Here is a 19807-nt window from a genome sequence, read left to right on the forward strand (position 1 = left end):
AGTGTGAGTGGATGTGAAATGAGTTAGATATTTTTTCATTATTTGTGAGACTATACTTTATTTGCAAAGTAATCATAGGGTTCTTTTTGCTATGAATTACTGGATAAATTATTTCTGTGCATCCAGAACTGTATTTATCCTCTATCTGAATTTACAAGGGTGGTCTACTAATACCATTAATACCTTAATGCCCAATAATGGCTGAGCAAATAGGATAATATTATATTAGTGAAAGCAGTTCATATATTATTCAAGAGATGTGGACAGGTTCATTTCAGGGAAATGAGGCATGTAGGAGAATATGCTCCAGATCAAGAAAAGATCTAGAGAACATAACTATAGTGTTTCTATCTCCTTTTCTTCAGATTTTACCTTAAATTAAGGGCTATGAAGATATCAGGAAGATACATATTTATATATTTATATATTTAGATATAAAATATATATAGGAATGCTTTTATATATGAATGTATATATAAAATCTATGTATGCGTACAGATGTGAAAAATGTCTCCAAAATATGTTCTTATGCGGTTATCCATGGGCATCCAAGGACAAGTTATTGTGCTGTTGCATGCTGTCTTACAGAACACTCTCAAATAATATTTTGCAGAAGCAAACACTGAAAATTGATAAATAAAACTAATTTAGAGTCTACCAGAGAAGAACATGTTTTTGCTAGAGGGGGAAATTTCTAGAATATTTCATGTTTGTCATCAGGATGCTTGAGATTTTCTGTTGTAAGACTACAAGAATGTTTCTGAGAAGCAGCATAGAAAATCCTTTCCCAGAGGCTCAGAGACTGATTCCATTTGTGTTCTTGAATTGATCTGATACACTTCTCAAATTTTTTAAATTTGGTCATTTTTCAAATCCATGTTTCTGGAAGATGCCAAGTTCCCAGATAATAAAACTCAAATGGATGAATGGTTTCTGTGAATACTGTATTTTCCTTCTACTTTCAGTGTCTAACATTTTCCTCGGCAAATAAAGTAAGAATTTCTCTGAAGATTGCTTTTTGCATCAGATGTTATAGTCAGATTTTGACATCAATACAGGATGCTAATCAAAGTGAAATCATCTGGGCTTGTAATGGCTGTTAAAATCCACAGAATATCATTTAAATGTTTTACCGTGTATGTAAAACAGCTTAATTAAGCTAATATATTCATAATTGGTGTGTATTTGTAGACATTCATGCCACCAGCAAACAAGACTTGAAAAACTTCACTTTCATGATGAGTTTGGTAATTTTAACATATATCTAATGTCAATATGAACTCTACCTGTGTAGGTCAGAATGTGTGGGGCTAGTAGGCTTCAGTTCACTCATTTTTTATATATATATTTTATATTTTGGGTTGATTTTGACCCTTTTTTTAAATGTCTAAGGTTAGTTTGCTCATATGGCTAAAACAAAATTATCAATCGAGTTGGTTTTGTTAAACATCTTCCACTGCAATTGCACATGATTAAAATTTATATGTTCTTTAAAAGTGGCTTTGTTTCATCTGTCATGTTAGAACTCTTATTTTTTAAAAAAAGGCAAAAAAATCTCTAGACTGAAGTGCACTTGAGAAGCTCATTTTTAGGACTGTTCAGTTCATTGCTTTTGACTGAACCGCAAAATTTCTGATTACTAGAATAAATATGAGACAGCAGGTTAAAATGTACTCCTAACTAGGAGAGTTAGGGTTAATTTAGTGTTGATGAAAAAGAGCTGACTTTTTTAATGTCAGCCTTTTTATATTCTTTTTAAACATTGCCAGTAAATGCTTCATTTCTTTAGAAGCATCCAGTTGGCGATACTTCTTTACCCAATGTTGTTGGCCACTCTCTTGCTGCTGGCTTGTTTACTGGTTAACCTAGGGGTGAAAGAGAGTATGTCTCCTTCCTCTTGTCATGCTCAGTGTTGCTGTCTAGCTGTTGCTGGGTGAAGATGTAGCTCAGTCTTCCAGAAGAAATCCATCACCTTCCTTTAACTGATGAGCTCTAGGAGTAGAAGTTAAGTAGGGCCCTTACTTTCTGTAGATGTGGGCATACATCCCATATCCAAAAAATACTTTAACAGCCAAGTGTGAGACTGAAGAGGGCTGATACAGATAGATGAACTAGATATAGTACTGTATGATCTTTCCTGGCTAATCTGTGAAAGAAGTTGTAATACTTAAAAAAAAATAATATCCAGTTAACAAGTTTATCACTAGACGACACTTAAGTGTGGTTTTTATTTCACGTATGAACTTCCACTGCATAGCTTTATTCTGATAAATATATAGAGGAAGAGGAGAAAATATAAACTGCTTTTGGACAAAATAAAACTACTGTTTTAGAAACATAGACCACAGATCTAGTTTCCCTGTTAATTAAGAAATTAATTAAATAATTGGCAGTTATACTGCCAGCAACTTCAGTCTGTCTTTGTTCTTCACTTTTAGCCCAACGTAATGAAGCTAAAATCACTTTGCTTTTTAAAACCTTTGAAAGCCTTAGAGACCAGTGAATATTTCCCTATATTTTTTTACCATCCTGTTCATTATTGTAGGAAACAAATGCATAAGCAGAAATTGGCCAGCAAGTCTACACTTTCTGGGAACCCTGGGGGACTCCATGTGCTTTAAAAATGTATGAGACTTTGTCCACTGAGTTGTTATTAACTGCTAAAGGTCACATGTTTTGACATTGTTCCTGAAAGTTTTGCCTTTAAGCCCAATGACCTTCTGATTTTGGTATTGATGCACATTTTCTTCTTGAATATGGTGAAAAAGGTAGAAAACAATTACAGTGATTATGAGGTCTATCTTGATTTTGACAGCAGATGTTAAACTACTGATCTCACCAAATGTAAAAGCGCAAAACTGGTGACAAAATTTCGTGTTACATCGCTGATAGGTTTGCAGTCTTTCAAGGGATCCTGATCTGTAAACTGTTTTCCCAAATAAGTGTTTATTTTCTATAAAATAGGAAAATTAGAATTAAAAATTCTCTCTCTGTGGAAAACTCGTGTATGAGACAATTAGTGTCATAAGAAAAAATTCTTCTTTTCGAGTAATCAGATGCTCAACTTTAAAGCTCATGCTCTGGTCCTACAAATACAAGGTTAGATACATAATAAAGCAGGTCATGTCATTAGCACTTGTCATGAGCTTTATGTCAATCACATACCTAAGTGATTAATTATCTGGGGCTAAAATAGTAGCCTAAAATTTAGAGACCTTTTCTACCATTGTTTTGTGCATTTCATCCATTTTAACTGTATTCCATATGTTTTAGTTCAGTCTTGATATAGATCTGTGCACCGGAGATCTCTGTATGTAATTCATTGCAAAGGTTTGGCATGTAGCACAGTTAAGAGAAATTAAAAAGGTCTGTCATTTTCAAACTTGAAATAAATCCCCTAGATTTTAATTTTTTTTTTTTTTTTCAATTGCCTTTCTAGGAACAAACTTCACCCTTGCAGAACTAGGAATTTGTGAGCCCTCTCCCCATCGAAGCGGCTACTGCTCAGACATAGGAATACTCCATCAAGGCTATTCCTTGAGCACTGGCTCTGATGCTGACTCAGACACAGAGGGAGGAATGTCTCCGGAGCATGCCATCAGGCTGTGGGGACGAGGGATCAAATCCAGGCGAAGTTCCGGTCTGTCAAGTCGTGAAAACTCAGCTCTCACACTTACCGACTCCGACAATGAAAATAAGTCAGATGAGGAAAATGGTAGGCCTTTTTCTTCCACATATTCTTAATGCATGTGTATGAGAACGTGGTCATACTTTAAAATACATGAGTATTCTTTTAAAGGTTAATTTTTCACTTTTCTTTCTCAGTTTGACTAAAGCTGCTTTTTAATGTTGGGGGGGGGTGTTTGCATCAATATCAGGAAACTCTTTTACATGTATATCATATAATATGATACATATTGTGTTTTGTCTTACAATTTACTTTCCACACAATAATCTTTCACAAAAGTTTGTGCTCAGAGTACATTAAGTTAAACTCAATGATGAGAAGCAGAAATTAATTTCTTAAGAGAAATAGTTTCTCATACATGATTTTTATACACAGCTTGAATGGTGCTAATTTGTAACCATCAGATTTAATTTTGCGTATTTTTTCATATTTTGGAATTTGTAAAAAAATAAAATTAATGTGGTGTTTGCTTATTGGTAAGTATTGGGGGGTTTCAGAAAGCAAACCTACGCATCAGACTGAGGCAAAGCACTTCTGTTTGGTATAGTTTATGAAGTTCATAGAAATCAGACTTTAGACAGTGCAACAATCATTTGTGACAAAACACCTAGACGTTGGTTCATTCTCAAAAGTAAACTGCATTAAGCCAGCTGTCCTTTCAAATGCATATAACCCAGACTCACGTTCTTCACACATATCAGCTAAAATATTTACCTGGGGAATTTTCTGTGCTCACATATTTTTAAATTAAACTAAAGAGGAAAGATAGTAAAAATGGTTTTGCAGGAACTGGTCCTCCATCCTTTAGGATGATGAAGGTGCAAACGCAGCTTAGTTAAAATATGAATTAAAGGTTTTGATACCTGTCACTCTGAGAAGGTAAAGAGGAATCTCCCTTAACATTATACCCTCAGGCAACTGATACCAGCTGATGAAACCAGCTCCCTGCTCTGCATATTACTTGTGACAAAATATTTGTTACGTGTTGGGTGCCTCTCAGAAGAGGATTTTTCTAGATGTTGATTTTAGACTCCACCCCATACTTACTGATAGTTGTCTCAGTTTCAACAAAGCTGGTGTGCCAGGCACTAGAAACACTTGTCAAAGCAAACAAGGCAAAACTGAATTACAGTTTTTATATTGGTAGAAAAAGTTCAGAAAAGTACAATTGATTTTGTTTGTAACAGCATTCTTATTTTGTTGATTTAAATTGAGTCTTCAAGTAATATCTCCTCTGCATGGGTATAGCAGGATACATTTCTTTGTCAAAACCAAAAAGGAAATGTATATTTACTAATAATGGTGTGTACAAGGAAGACAGTATTTTTAAAAGAATCCTTTTAAAATTTTTTATTTTTAAAAGAAGCCTTTTTTTTTTTTTTTTAATAATACCATTCACAGAAAATATGACAACTTCCACTGACTTTAGTATAGTTTTGATAAGGCTACTGTGCATAATTTCAAATAAGAAACCTGATTAATGAAATTCTGACATTATGGAATGATTTGGATAAATTTCTGTAGCATGAATTCACTTTTCTGAGGGTGGTTGTCTCCATTTCAGTGGAAGCACTGGGCCACACCGTTTGTCTGAAAAAATTTAATCTCAGGACCTACTTCCATACATACTATCAGAGACATTGATAAAAGAATTGAGTCTGGTTGCATTTTCCTCCTTATAATAAGTGAATTATTAAGTAATTTGAAATACAGAGCAGTGAATCCATTTTGAATAAGTAATTTTTCTAACAATGATGTTAATAAGAGGAAGAAGGACATGATCAAACAGCAGGCAAGAAACAAACCAGTACGTGGAATTCACTTTTACTTGGATTTTTGTGATAAGGTTTTTGTGATAAGGATTTCTGTGTGTTTGGCTGTTTAAAAAAGAATCACACAAGTATGAAGCAACTGTTATATACACAGAGGTGTTAACTTCAGTAAACTTTTTAGTCTTACTCTCTCACAAATCCTGGTTAGCTAAAAAATCGATGCTTCTTCACATCACTGATTTTATGAAGTTTTGGGATGCATTATCATATAGATTGACAGTTGCCCCACTGGTTCAGCACCACAGTGTGGACACTTACAAAACCATCATTAATTTCTCATGCTTGTGCCCAGCAGTGGTTTCCTACATAATAAACACTATGTCCTTCAGAAGCAGATCAATAACCTGCTAGGTATTCGTCTTGAAGAGGAAGTAACAAGAATCTATACTTCAAGTGAAATTCGCTCTCTGATATAGTTTTGGATTTGCAGGATACTAGCATAAAACAAGACATTTCTTGGTATGAGATTTTATCCATTTATGCCTAGCAATATTAGAGGGAACTCATGATGCGCAGACTACTGAATTTATTTAAAGTACCTCTGAAGATTTTTCCCCGATACAGTTCAACTGTTGTGTTACAAAATAGTAGTTCAACTCCAAAAGGTGGGTTTTTTTAATATTGAGATGCTATCACAATTTACATCATTGTACTTAAAAAAGAGAAAAAGAACACCAAAAAAACCAAACCATACCTCTCACTTTTCTTATAATATTAAATCTATTTTGGCACTTCTAGTACATCTAAGTAGCGCAGAGGAGGCTTAATTTCTAAAAATTGCTCTAACAATATGATTTTGTTCTCATTCAAATTCATTCACAAAGCTTATGACCATTTTCTGCACTTCTAAATTTAGTATGATTTAATTTTATCATAAATTAGAATTCTGTGAACCTTGAAATGTTACCGGGTTTGAAATGCTTATAGATAAATTGAAATAATAGAAACTCATTTAAATTAACTGTTTTACTTGGTATACTAAAATTCTTCCTAACAAAACACCTTATTGATGATCCATTTTGAAAAACGACACTTTTATTTTCACAAGTCTGATTAAGCTCTAAATTCTTATCATATCTCGCAGCTTTTCCTACTGTCTCGATCTGACCATCTCTTCTTTAGACGTGGCAATGTGAATATATAACAGCAAATCTGTCACAAAATTGTTATTCAAGATGATATATTGAGTTTTGAGATTTAAGTAAATGAATCATTTTGTGATATGTACAAATGTAAAAAGTTGATTAGAAATATATCTCACCTCTGATGTCACGTGCCAGCTTTGTAGAGAGAATTATTTGCGGGGACCCACAGGTACAGAGTATAGGGGATATACCAGTGTTCCTGAATGCTTATTTTTTCTTTTTTTTTACTAAATGCTGTAGCTGTTTATTCCAAAACATCATGGAAAACTTTTGAAAAGTAGCGTTTGTCATCAGTTTTCATGTGTCCTTTCCTAAGCCTACAGTATTCTATTTCCAGAGTAAAGCTTATGTGCTGATTATGTTTAGGTAGTGACCTTCAAACAAGTACTCTTCCAGGACTGTTTGGTTTTTTTTTTTTTTTTGAAGGAGAGCAGTTCTTTTATTTTTAAGTTGAGTTGAAAATTATGTTCTTCTCCAAAATACAAACCCCATTGTAAATAAGTAACTTTCAATTTAAAAAATCCATGAAAACAGAATGGTCATAATTAAGGAGGATTGATGTACAGAATGCTTTTGCAACAGATCTGCTATCTTCTCTTTTCCTGGCTTCACCGTTATTGAATGACCAGTTACAGACTGTTAGGGAGGCGATTAAATTCAACTGACATTAGGCAGATGAGAGTGAAAAGCTGAACAAACCCGTAGTACAGAAGAGAAAACATAATCCTAGGTAGAATGAGGAAGAACAGAAAAGTAGGATGTAGACTCAGAGCAGATCTCAGTAATATTTCAGGCTGCTGAAATGAACTAAAAGACCCAAAGGGAATCCACAAGGAGGGCTTTCAGTCTGATGTGAATCTAGATCATGTTAATTCTCCAGTTGTAAAAGAGAAAACAACTGGAATGGTGTTGGTGACTGATTTTTCTGCTAGCAGGTTGTTACCTTGACACTTTTTGTATTAGTACCTTATTGTATATAATGGATAATATCACTGGTAGAATGGAACATAACATAAAATGTTTATAATGAGATTTCTACTCTGATATTATAATATCAAACACTTGAGATGTTTCTGTTTTACATTTGTGTGTCAGAAAAGAAAAAAAAGCGTGTCTTGGGGGAGGAGGAGATCTTCCAGGACTGAAACCATGTTATTAAAATACTGTCAGACCAAAAAACATGATCAAGGAATGCTTTTATCTTACTAGCAGTGATTCTGAATTGAGCAGCAAGACAAGAACAAATGGAAAGACATAAAGCAATCTCAAACTTCAGCAAAACAAGGGAAATAGTTCAAGGTCATCCTGTGGTAATCTATGTGTATGTTTTAAAAAAATCTGCAATAAACCACTATGATTTTGGTAGCTCTTTGTAAATAATGCCTATGAAAAGCAAATAATTTTGAAGGTATGGAACCATTTCTGTGTTGATAGCCCAGCTGTACCTTGTGAGGTGTGGAAAAGTGGTGCAGTCTTGGAATGAACCTGAAGAGTCCTGACGTTGAATCCAGTAGTGCCATGCACTTTCCCTTTCCTCACTTCATCCCCTTTTCTTCCTGGAGAATATCTTTCCTACTCCACTGGAGCCAGCCTGTCTCCAGCATCAGGTGTGAGGATTCAACTCACATGGAAGGGTGTTGTAGAATGCTTCACAGATATTTTCAGGTTCAGTATCCATCAATATTTGCTCCGCTAGATATATTGATGACAAGGAATTCTGTTATTTTTTCCGCATTACTTTGGTGGTGGTGTTTATTGTTGTAATTAAAAGTTTGAATACTAGACAATACCATGTGTGCATATAACTTATTAAAAAGAAAAAAAAAAAAGAGTACCATGAATAAAATAAGATAAAATATGAGAAACTGTATTTATGTGTTGTACTTCTGATTGAATCTTAGGAAAAAATAGGGAAATTATATTTTCCTTTCTTTTTTTCCCTGCTTTGAGGTTTTCAGTGGTGATTTCATACAGTAATTTCTCAAATACATATGTAAAGCAAATCTTAAAAAAAAACAAACAAAACCACCCCATATTTCAACCTGACCCCGTATTTTATCGTTATTTCATTTTTATGAGCAATATAATCTGGACTTTTCCTGGGATGTTGTTGAATAACAGACTTAGACTTACAACAGAAAAGAAGAGGTATTATTGCATCAGAGAAGCTTGCAAAGAGGCACCAGACAGATGACAGCTGAGGAGTTTATTTTCTTATTTTTACTGTTTTAATTTTGACATGTTGTTCTCAATATTTTATTACTTTAATTTTTATTCAGCTTTCTATTTCACACTTCTTAATTTGCAGAAAAAGTTATGGTGAAACTGTGATTCTACTCTTGAGAAGGTTTTGGTTTTGTTGTATGCATGCTAATGTCTCCGAGTAGTAAGATCAGTTTGAAAGTAGAAGGTTTTAATGCTCCTGATGACAGAATTCTGTTTGGGTAAAAAAAGTGGGAGATTAAGCTTGCCTCCTAAATATTCCCACTATAGAAATATTCCCTTTCACCTATGGGAAGTACTTTCTTGGTTAAAATGGGGTGTTTAAATAGTGATGATACAGTTGGAGCAGGTCTGTGTAGTCTTTAATCGGGGGGAAAAAAGATAATGTGCCCTTATCATTTTGAGATAGCATATCTATGTTTTGTGTACAAGAAGAAGCAAGGAAGCTGTAGACTTACTGTATATTGCATAGCAGAGTGCTAATTTCAGCTGTTAGTACTGTCTGGGAACATTGTGCCCATTTCCCTCCCAGATCGAGCAGGTAGCATGGAAACAGCAGGAGGGACAGATATGAAAGAGAAGAGAGGAAGAACTGCCACAGTTGTACGATCTGTTCATAGCTGAGAAAGTGTCCAGATGGTCCTAAGGAAATTATGAGATTTAAATGAAATGTCATATACTCAGAAAATGGAATCACATACGTCATACATCAACTAGACTTCTTAAGAAAGAGTGCTAGGGACGTTAGCTCGTGCATGGGCATACTTCATCTCTTCTTTAGGAAGGCTTGTAAAGTACTTTGTAAATGACAAATTTAGAAAGTCATTAAGCACAGTATCAAAGCTTGGTTGCTTAAGTGGATCCAATTTTGATGTGCTCTCAAAACCTGAGGGCACTTCTGATAGGAAGTGGTTTCCTAATGAGGGAATTGACTAGCAGAAACGACGTTTAAAGACTTAACTACACATCAACTACAATTTTGTCCAGGTAAATGGCTTATGCATTCAGTGCAGGGGAAGGCTAGATGACGGGTTAAGGACAAAAAATGGATATGTAGTACTAGTAAACTTTAAAGCCTTGTGGAAGACAAAAATATGAACTGAGAGTATAGAAAATCTTAAACATTTATTACAATTTTAATATAACCCAATAACACTGTAGTGGAGGTCAGCAGAATGATGCAATGGAAGTAGAGCTAAACATACAGGTCTATTGAAAGAGCTAAGTACATATTATCCGGAACATAGTGTTTGGTGATGTTCCAGGGAGTAAGGATGCAGATGTGGAAGAGTGACAGCTCTGCTTAGGTGGCCTAAAAGGGTAAAAAAATGCTATCTTGACATTCAGTTGCTTGTAGCTGGCATTCAGCAATTTGGCAGCCTTTTTTTTTTTTTTTTTTTTTAAACTGATTTTCCATTCATTTCAGTGTTGACCAGAGAGATGTACACCAGGATCCCAGGTTTTATTCTCCCAGAGATATATGTACTTCTAGCCTTCATGTTTATGGAAGAAATGGATGGAGTGTAAAAACAAAGCAAACAAAACAAAAACACTCTTATGCATGGTGTGGTGAGGTCTTATACCATGAATGTCTGTAATCTTCTTGCCCATTCATTTGAGTCAGGGCTTCAGTGTCTGTAAAATTTGTAAATTGTCATTTCTCTGAGGTGTCAGCGATTCCAATACCTCTGCCACAGTCTATGCCACGCTCTGGGTGCTGGGCCTTGACCATTGTGCTTTCTTTCCATATACCAGCTGAAGCTGTGTCCTGTTTTGCAGTCTCTCTCCTCGGAGTGACTTTTTTGGATTATATGAATGCCCCCTACATAATTGCACAAACCAAGGCAATCAGGAATTGAGATCCAGGAGACTGAGGAAAACAGAAATATAGGCTGGTGAATTAAGGCTACCTGGAAAATAGTGCAGCAGCTGGGTTCATAAACTGCTGAGGCTAGCTGTGATCTTCCTTTTTCCTGAATTCACAGGGAAAGAGCTTTTGTGTGCAGCTGTATCTCTACATCATTGTGTGAAGGTCACAACATGGAGAGCTTTTTAAAAATCAAAAAAAACATGAGCTTTTTCAATTAATATTTTAATTATGAGCCTTTCCATCTACTAGAGAGAAATGATGACACTGTGTTTAACAAGAACAGCACATCATTCAGTTTGTCAATTATTAGTTTTAGTAAAGCAAACTTAGATGATATAGGTCACTTAGGTAAGCAAGCAGCAGTGCCTTTGTTCAAAGTAACTGAGTTAGAATAATGCCTTTTTGTACTTTTCTATAACAGAGATGTGTATCTGATAAAGTTAATCCAGCTTGGCAATAAATGCATTGTGAGTGGCTGATAAGCAATAAAACCTTTGCAGGAAGGTTTGCCTGTACGTGGTGTTTAACAAAATTTATTGTGGTGAAACAAAAAAAATAAGTATTTCACATTTCCCTTGTAAACTGAAGCACACATCACAGGAAGCCATGCACTGAATTTATTTTCTGTCTTCCCTTTCAAAAGACTGTGAAATTTTACCAAAAGCCTCCTTTAAATTTGTCAAGCCAGATACTGGCACCTTTGCTCATGTAGCATATCCCACTATTAATAATCTTCCTAGTTACAAAGACTTGCATATTTCACTGATTAGTGCCTAATTAGGTCAAGGTACATACTGTTTTTTCTAGTCAACCCTTCATTTATGAAGCTTGGCCTGAGTCTGACCAATGAACTGTGTTTGATAATACAGTAAATGCCTATTTGCCATACATGTAAAACTCCACACATATATGACTGTGTAAGTATTATTACTGTTTCAAAATATTTCATTTGATATGCTTTGTGTTTACACTCTGCACACTATTCTTTTCAAGTAATCTGGCAGCTTGTCAAAGACAATGTATTTGAATTGATTGTTAACATGATGTTGAAATGTAACATTCTATTCAGGTAGAATAGAATTCATCTTCAGTTAGAAAATGGATAGGAAACTATACCTCAGCTCTTTTAGTGCCAAAGTTTTAATATGTATATATTAGAATAAACAGAATTTGTTGTAAACTAAATAATCCCATAATTACTGAGTTTATTCTTTACTCTCTTTTAATAAAAAACTTTTTTTACTTAGTTCTTAAGTAGTAAAATATAAAGATGTGCCATAAATTACATTCCTTAGATCAGAGGAGAGGAAATCTAGTTCATGAGCCCAAGTTTTATGTTTTTACCCATAAAGTTTTTTTGTGACTCAACTTTTTGTGGAAGCTCTTGGCAGAATTGGACTACTTCTGTCAGATACTATAGGAGCAATCTGGAAATCAACTGTGTTCTTTACTTTTAATCTCACTGTATTTCACATGGATTAAAGACAACTTTCTGCTTAATTTAAGCTTTTACACATTCTATGACAGTCTCCTTCCTTGACATTGTTAAGGGAAATGCTTTTATATATTCATTCAGTCTTTCTGTAGCATATGAAATTGCTGACTCTCTGACATTCTTGCTTTAAGAAGCTATGGGGATGATAGGCAATGCTTCAGAAAGGCTGACGTTCTGCCTCTTGAATCAAGTGAAAGATTTCTTATGAGCAGCTGTTTGTCCATTTCCAAAACACCCTCCTGTTAAGTCTTTGGCTCACAGACCTCTCATCAATGTTTTTCAACATCTCAAAAGCTGTTGGTAACACTACAGAGACCATGCTGAAATCTTAAGCCATATGTGAACATGAAATACTGTCTATGATAAAAATACAGGACCATTTTTTTCAACTTCTAGTTTGTCTATCTGATGGTTAAAAAACATCAGGTTAGACTAGAACCTATAAAAGGAAGATGTGATACTGGAGAGATGGAAGTATTTTGAAGAACTTGCATTTTCAGTAAAGTTGTCTGCTATTGAAGGCTAGCTATCATTGTTCTTAAAAATAACTGCCTACATTTTGCAATTTGCTGTAGGAATGCTTTCCATGTAATAGGTTTACATGAAGCAGTAGCTTTAAATGTTCTTCCAGGCTGAATAATTTATCTCATTATAATGTGTTACTGTTTGTCACCAGAGGGTGCCATTGCTGTGATCTTCCACATTCTTGTGCTAAAAACTACTGAATTTTGGAAGAGGTACTGCTTCTAAACGGTATCTCTTCCTTTAGTTGTGTAAAGCAATGGCAAGGAAATGTGGCCTTATGGAGAATAATTTGCACAACTGGCAGCAGAGCTGTGTGTAGACTCAATTCTTCAGGTGCTGTTCCTTTCAGGAAATCAAGCAGTAGTTGGAACAACCAAGTCCTAAAAAGGGAGTGTTTCCTGGTTATCCTCCTGGGTTTGTTAGGTAAATACATTTGACTAATACCACTTACACTGGAGTTGCATACAAACGTTCCATCACTCATTTCTTACTGAGAAAATCACCTGAAGTTTCTAGATACTTAGTACTGTGCAGCAGAACAACCCTGGCATCATTCTGACATGAGGCAGTTTTATTTATGAATGAAGTCACAGAAAGAGGTATAGTTATTACAAAATAAGTTGCTGATATACTCTGTGCTGGATCCGCAAGGCATCCAGTTCAAGGTCCCTTTCCTAATATTAAAAATGTGTAAGAGCCTTAGGCTTGTATGTACTATCTGTCCTATCTGTCCACCTAAGTCTGGTTGCACAGTGATTATCCGTCTGTGGTCGGGTGATGGGCTCTGAGAGAGAGACCTACACAAGCTGGACTCGAAGAAACTTAGTTGATTCATGGAATATATCACAGGTAAGTTCATTCACAGAGTATATCAGACTGTATTTAGATGCAATATGAACTCATATTAATACCTTCCATCCTTTGGTATTCTTTCTGTGCTCCCAAATACACAATGCAGCTATCCAGGTAAATTAAATAAAAATATGAACTTATCAAGCTTCTTTTCCTATAGGCTAAGATGGAAGAGGAGGTTTTGGTAGGTTTTTTACTTTTTAATTATTAAGAACCAGGCTGGTATTATTGAGGGCCTTCAAAAAACATCTCTTTGGGACTGATTTACAGCTGAGCAACAATTCAGTGGAACAGATGGCTTTTGTGATATCTGAAGTTGTTACAAATATCTCAGAATTTGCTGACTGTTAAGTTGTTCTAAGGTTTTCCAGTAGTGCGTTGCTGATAGGGAGAGGAAGACAGTTCAGTTGATGAAATTGTATTTGCCAGGAAGTTCAAGGCGCCTATGGAAGCTGATACTTCCTTGCCATGTTTGCCCTATTGAAACTGAGATACCATCTTGTAAGAAGGCATAATATCATTCAATTATCACAACATGCCTGTAGGCAAGGCACAATATGTGAGCATCATTTGTTTGCTTAGAGCCATGACTGTCATTCAGAAATATTGAAAGGTAGCAGTTGGATTTTTTCACACAAATGGTTAAGGGACTTTTCTCAACATCAAATTAGCGTTCAAGAGTGAAAATATAGCTTCTGTTTCCTCAGATGCTGAGCTGTAAGAATGAGTAATCATGATTCCTGGGGGGAAAAAATGGTGGTTTTTTTTTTTTAAAAAAAGAGTGGTACTAGATAAGAAATGGTTTTATCAGTTTTCCATAGAACATTTCTATTTAGTAAACTTGAAATAAGTTGAATTACAGTGAAGTTATTCCTCTTTACACTTTCCTTTCAAAAGAAGGGAATTATTTTTAAACAGTCATATGCTATTTTTGTATCTCCCACATAATCCTATAGCTTTAAGCTATATTACAGTGTGAATAAGGACAAAACAAGGGAGTGGATATAATTGCTTAACAGACTGGAGTTTGTCTTTTGTAGTGCTCTTTTTTTTCCTTTGTAAACTTCCTTTTGCCAAGTAAAACACATCATCACTAACACTTGCGCTGAACAGTTTTGTACAATGCATAGAAAGAAGGCGTGGGCTAGGAAGGATTAGGTAAAGTCTAAGGCTGTGACCTGCAGTGTGAAAGGATGAGTGGGTGAGAACAAGTAGTGGGACATGAGGTGCAAAGAAAAGAGGACTCCAAGGAGGCTACAGAGACCTCATCAGATGCTTCGGTTTAGGACAGCAAATGAAGCAATGTGCTTGTGCAAGGAAGTAGTAATCTTAACCAAGTGTGTATGTGTTTTTCAAAAGCATGTTACAGCAATACAGAGAATAAGTTTTGATGGTTTTCATCTGTGTATGAATGCTGATGTTCACATTAATAACCTCTTTTACTAGAGCAAACCTTTTAAGCTGTTGGTGTTGAAGGGTTAATAAGTCAGTAATGCCACAGGATTGCTAGGCATTGAACACTTGTATTTGTGTTATATGTTTGAGATAGATACAAATATTTTTTAATTTTCTTTCTCATTTTTATGCATTTCATAGTTATTTCTAATGCTAACAATATATGTAAATAATTCCGTTCATTTCCTTCCTTTGCGGAGTTCTCTACATTTTCAGTATTAAATAGTGAAATAATAAACCTTATCTGCCCAGTCCTGTCAATATATCCCTGGGTAGCTGCTCAAAGACTCCTTGAGTCTTGATCGTCTAGATTAATTTGGCAGCTCTAATTTTCTGGATAATTACTGCACACTTCAAGAACACTTCTGTTGTGATACTTAGCCAGTTTTTATTCTTTGAGATACTTTATTTCTTGACCTATAATTTGACTTCCCTAAGAGTATCTGAAGATGGGTACCCATATTCAGTTTAATCCTAAATTTTGGGATTGGATCACGCTCCAAACCTGTCCTCTGTCTGTCTCAGTCAGGGCTCATTGTCCCCTCTACAACTCCCTAAAAGGAGGTTGCAGAGAACTGGGGATGAGCCTCTTTAACCAAGTAATAAGCGACAGGACAAGAGGTAATGGCCTCAAGTTGCGCCAGGGAAGGTTTAGACTGGATATTAGGAAGCATTTCTTTACAGAACGGGTTGTTGGGCGTTGGAATGGGCTGCCCAGGGAGGTGGAGGAGTCCCCATCCCTGGGGGTGTTCAAGAGTAGGGTCGACATAGAGCTGAGGGATCTGGTGTAGTTGGGAACTGTCATTGTTAGGTTAATGGACTAGATGTTGGACCATTGCTGGACTAGATGATCTTCAAGGTCTTTTCCAACCTAGACGATTCTGTGGCTCTGTGATTCTGTCCTTTCCCCTGTGGACTCTCTATTTGTGGGCTTGATGTCCTTACCCACAAGTAAGGACATTCTATGCATAATGGAGCACTGTATTGGCTCTCTTAGGTGACAGAATGTCATCTAATCTTTCCAAAGGAATGTTTCTACTAATTTAAAAGCAGAATTTCTCCTATGTTTTCAGATTTTTGGGTGGTTTGAATGAATTCATTACATTTTACTTCCATAGTTATCTGGACAGATGAAGGCAGCCTGGTGTGATTATAATTATGATATTTTGTGTGACGCTTTTTTTTTTTTTTAAGAGAAAAAGGTAAATAAGAGACCTATGATAAATATTAGAAGACTGACCTATAACCACAGCAGGCAGACATTAATAATCAGTGTTTTCTATCTTATCCTCAGTCCAGTGTTTTGCCAAAGATCCTGAGAAAACATTCTTGGAACAATCAGTACTGCCGCGCTTTAACTTGAAGGCTTCAGTTGGAGGGGGGAGTATTTGAACGTAGTTCTGAGGACTTCACAGTCAGCATCGTTGAAAAAAAAGTGCATGGTAAAGTGTAAAGGAGGCAGACCAGGTAGCTGTATGATTTCTATGGCTTTGGCCAATCCCCTGATAATTTATATTCAAATTTTTTTTTTAGGTCTTCCGTTTTTTTACTGTTATTTTTCACCATATTTTTCTCCCCTCATTTTCAGTCTTGGTAAAAATATTAGGGCATTTGTTAGTCTTTGCTTGAAAGACCATTTATCCTCCCTTTCTGCATTTTTTTTTTTTTTTAATATAACATAGTGCCTTGAGCTTAAGGCTTTAATGTGGTTCCAGATAATCTCCTAGTTTTGTTTGACACGTGATGGCTTAAAAGCACTCTTTATAAAGCAGAATGTTACAGTATGAATGTGCAAGGTGAGGGTTATTTTTTCCCTGCGTACAATGAATTCTTTGCATGGCTTAAAAGAAATGGAGGAACAGATCATCTTACAGAAATAATGATCATCTTAGAAAAATGATCTGAAGAAATCAATATTTTTCTTTTCTCTACTTTTGTCCCTCCTTATTTGAGTCTAGTTCACGAAATAACTGCATGTTAGAAATGCTTCAAATCACTTCTGTGGTGATAAATTTTGACACTCTTTCAAATATTGGTTTTATGTATTTCCTTTTTGTTAGTCTTCTTGTGCCATGTGTACTGCAATAGTACTCTCATTTTTCTTAGCATGAAAGAAACAGGTTTTTTTAACAAACAAAAACTTTTCAAGCAATTTTAAATGTGGTTTGAAGCTCCTAAAGTCTTACTTGAGCTCTGCTGTTATGTCTCAGAGGAGTAGAACATACGTGGCAACTTCTCCAGAAAGATCCTCTCAAAAGAACATATTAAAGATGAAATATAAGGATTTTTAGATCAAAAGGATAATGATTTTTTAAAATCTTTACTATGTGATAAATTAATCAGAAGGTATTATAAAGATGTACAAACTTGCACAAGGAGAGAGAAGAGAAAGTAGGCAGTGACTTTGAAATTAGTATAGACTAAAGACAGACTTTCAGATGTTTGTTATAAACCGCCAGACAAGTACTGCCGCATACTCACTTGTTAGAAATGTGAACTGTGTCAGAGTGAGTGTGATGACAAAAATTATTGATATGATCACAAATATCTTATTTTATCAGATATTTTATTGTTTACAGAGATACTAGAATGTTCTGACATAAAATAATGACTGTTCAGAAGCCCAGCATTAGCCTGTGGTGTCACTCAAGCCTTCCTATGCAGTATAAGCTGTACACCAAGCAGTGTGAATAAAATTAGACCTTCTTGTAATTTTTTTAAAGGGAAAAAAAAAGAAAAGTGATTCTTAAAACTGAAAGCAATTAGCTAACTTATATCAGTATGGACATAAGGTGCGTATTTCTGACAGGAACTATAACCAACATACTTAATTCTGTAATTATGAAAAAGCTCTGCTATTTAATAAAAGCCCAACAGGCTTTCATAGCAAGGAGACATATGTATCCAAAGGCAGATGCTGGACCAAAAGACCTACCAGTATGATAATTTCTGTTTCACATTTCTTATGTGAACATGTATATGACTTATTCATGCTTCAAATGCATTTGTGAATGGATTTATCTTTGGTTGGTTAATAATTTTTGCATCAGAATACAAATATAGTGAAACCTGTTCTAACAGATGAGCTGCAACTAAAGCTAGCAGCAGGAAAGGGGAGTTTGTATTGCGGCTTTCCATACGAGGTTCATAGATAAGCCTTACCTGCCTGTCCCCCCAAAAGAAAGCTACACTGCAATTAAATTTATGGTCTTCATTATCTCATATCTAATTTTTCAAGATCTATTTTACTTATGGAAGGCAAGGTAAATTCCACAACTCTGTGAGCTGTTATGATGCTTATGTAAGCACAATATGTTGTAACCAAGTTTAGTAAATCTTAAGATTCAAAGGAATTAGAAACAAAAAGCTTGGTTCTGTAAGCCCATTTAAGTTTTAATTAAATAATACTAATGGTATTTTAAGAAGAATTTTGAGAAATAGTCAGAGAGTAACTTCATTATTATGATTTATCAGTAATAATGAAGGAAAGTTCTGGGTTGCATGCATACAAATTATGTATTTATGATAATGCTATAAAAATGTGATGATTGTAGATATGGAACCTAGAATAAACATGCACAGTTCTAGCAGTGCTGAGTGTACTAATGGGTAGTCCATGCTCCGTTTATTTGTGCACAAAAAAGTATTCATCAGTCTGGGAAATGGTTGCAAATCTGATGAAATTAGTTCTGTATACTGATGGTCTCGGAACACTTGACTTGTCTTTTAAAGAGTTTCTGAAGTCTGTGGAATTAAAATGACAGAGGCACATTTTTTACAGACTTTTTCTTATGCTATTGAAAGATAAAGTTCAGTAAGTGAATTCTGATAATTTTGTACAAGAATTTCTATGAAGGATCCATCCCATTAGGTAAATTCATTTCAGCTGCTATTATTAAAGAGATAATAGAAAGCCATTGCCAAGCAGCCTTTATTTAGCAGTAGCAAGATTGTTATGCAGGTTGAACATGTGCTTGAGTACTGGTTCATACTCTAAATCAAATATTTGGAAGAAGAATTATCTCATGGTAATTTTGTTACGTAGGAATTTTTATCTGTCACCCAGGCATACTCTTACATGGGACCATAACAGGCAGCACATGAACAGCATTCACACCACGTGCTTGGTTCAAACCCAAAGCAGTGTCTGGTGAGCCTCCAAGCATTCCTGCTTTTTATGTTCTGATTAAGGATGCCCTTTGATGGGGTGATGGTATTGCACAGCCCCTCGGCTGAGGCTCCCCCAGGGTTGTGCTGCACCTCATCTCTTTTTGTCTTGTTCGGCACGAGAAGAGAAGTTCCTGTACTGGCCTGAGCTGAGCAGCCTGGTGTTACTCTGTGGTGACCATCACTGCCCACCTGCGACTGCTGAACTCTGGCTGTGAGCAGCCCTCCCTGCTGAAACTGGATGGCAGCTGAAGTACATTTAGGGGAGTGTTTGAAAGACCGACCAGTTTGGAAGTTCAAAACATGACTCTACTAGATCGATATTCAGTAACACTAAGCATTTAGTTCTTGGTGGTGTTCACTACCTGCTTGCAGGGCTGGTGCTCCCCAGCCTCGCGCTGAGCCGGCTGCGCACGGGCAGCACCCCAGGCTGAGCTGGCGGCTGAGCATCCCCGCGCGCTGCTCTGCCGAGGGTGGGTACCAGCGGCGGGGAGCTTGTGAGAAGGGAGCTGGAACCAAAGTGAGTAACTTCCCCATATTTCCTCACTATTCCTT

The 19807-nt window shown here is 35.8% G+C and overlaps 1 protein-coding gene across 7 annotated transcripts in view; it reads left to right on the forward strand.

Moving 5' to 3' along the window:
• TENM2 (teneurin transmembrane protein 2) overlaps positions 1–19807 on the forward strand; it is a 700085-nt gene that overhangs the window by 202632 nt on the left and 477646 nt on the right. For all 7 annotated transcript variants that reach the window (XM_074838105.1, XM_074838106.1, XM_074838107.1 and 4 more), the window contains exon 4: positions 3440–3715. In XM_074838105.1, coding sequence (XP_074694206.1) covers positions 3440–3715 — 276 coding nt within the window. The remainder of the gene's footprint in view (positions 1–3439; positions 3716–19807) is intronic.

The sequence above is a fragment of the Strix aluco genome, chromosome 13, assembly GCF_031877795.1.
Source record: "Strix aluco isolate bStrAlu1 chromosome 13, bStrAlu1.hap1, whole genome shotgun sequence".
NCBI classification, from domain to species: Eukaryota; Metazoa; Chordata; class Aves; order Strigiformes; family Strigidae; genus Strix; species Strix aluco.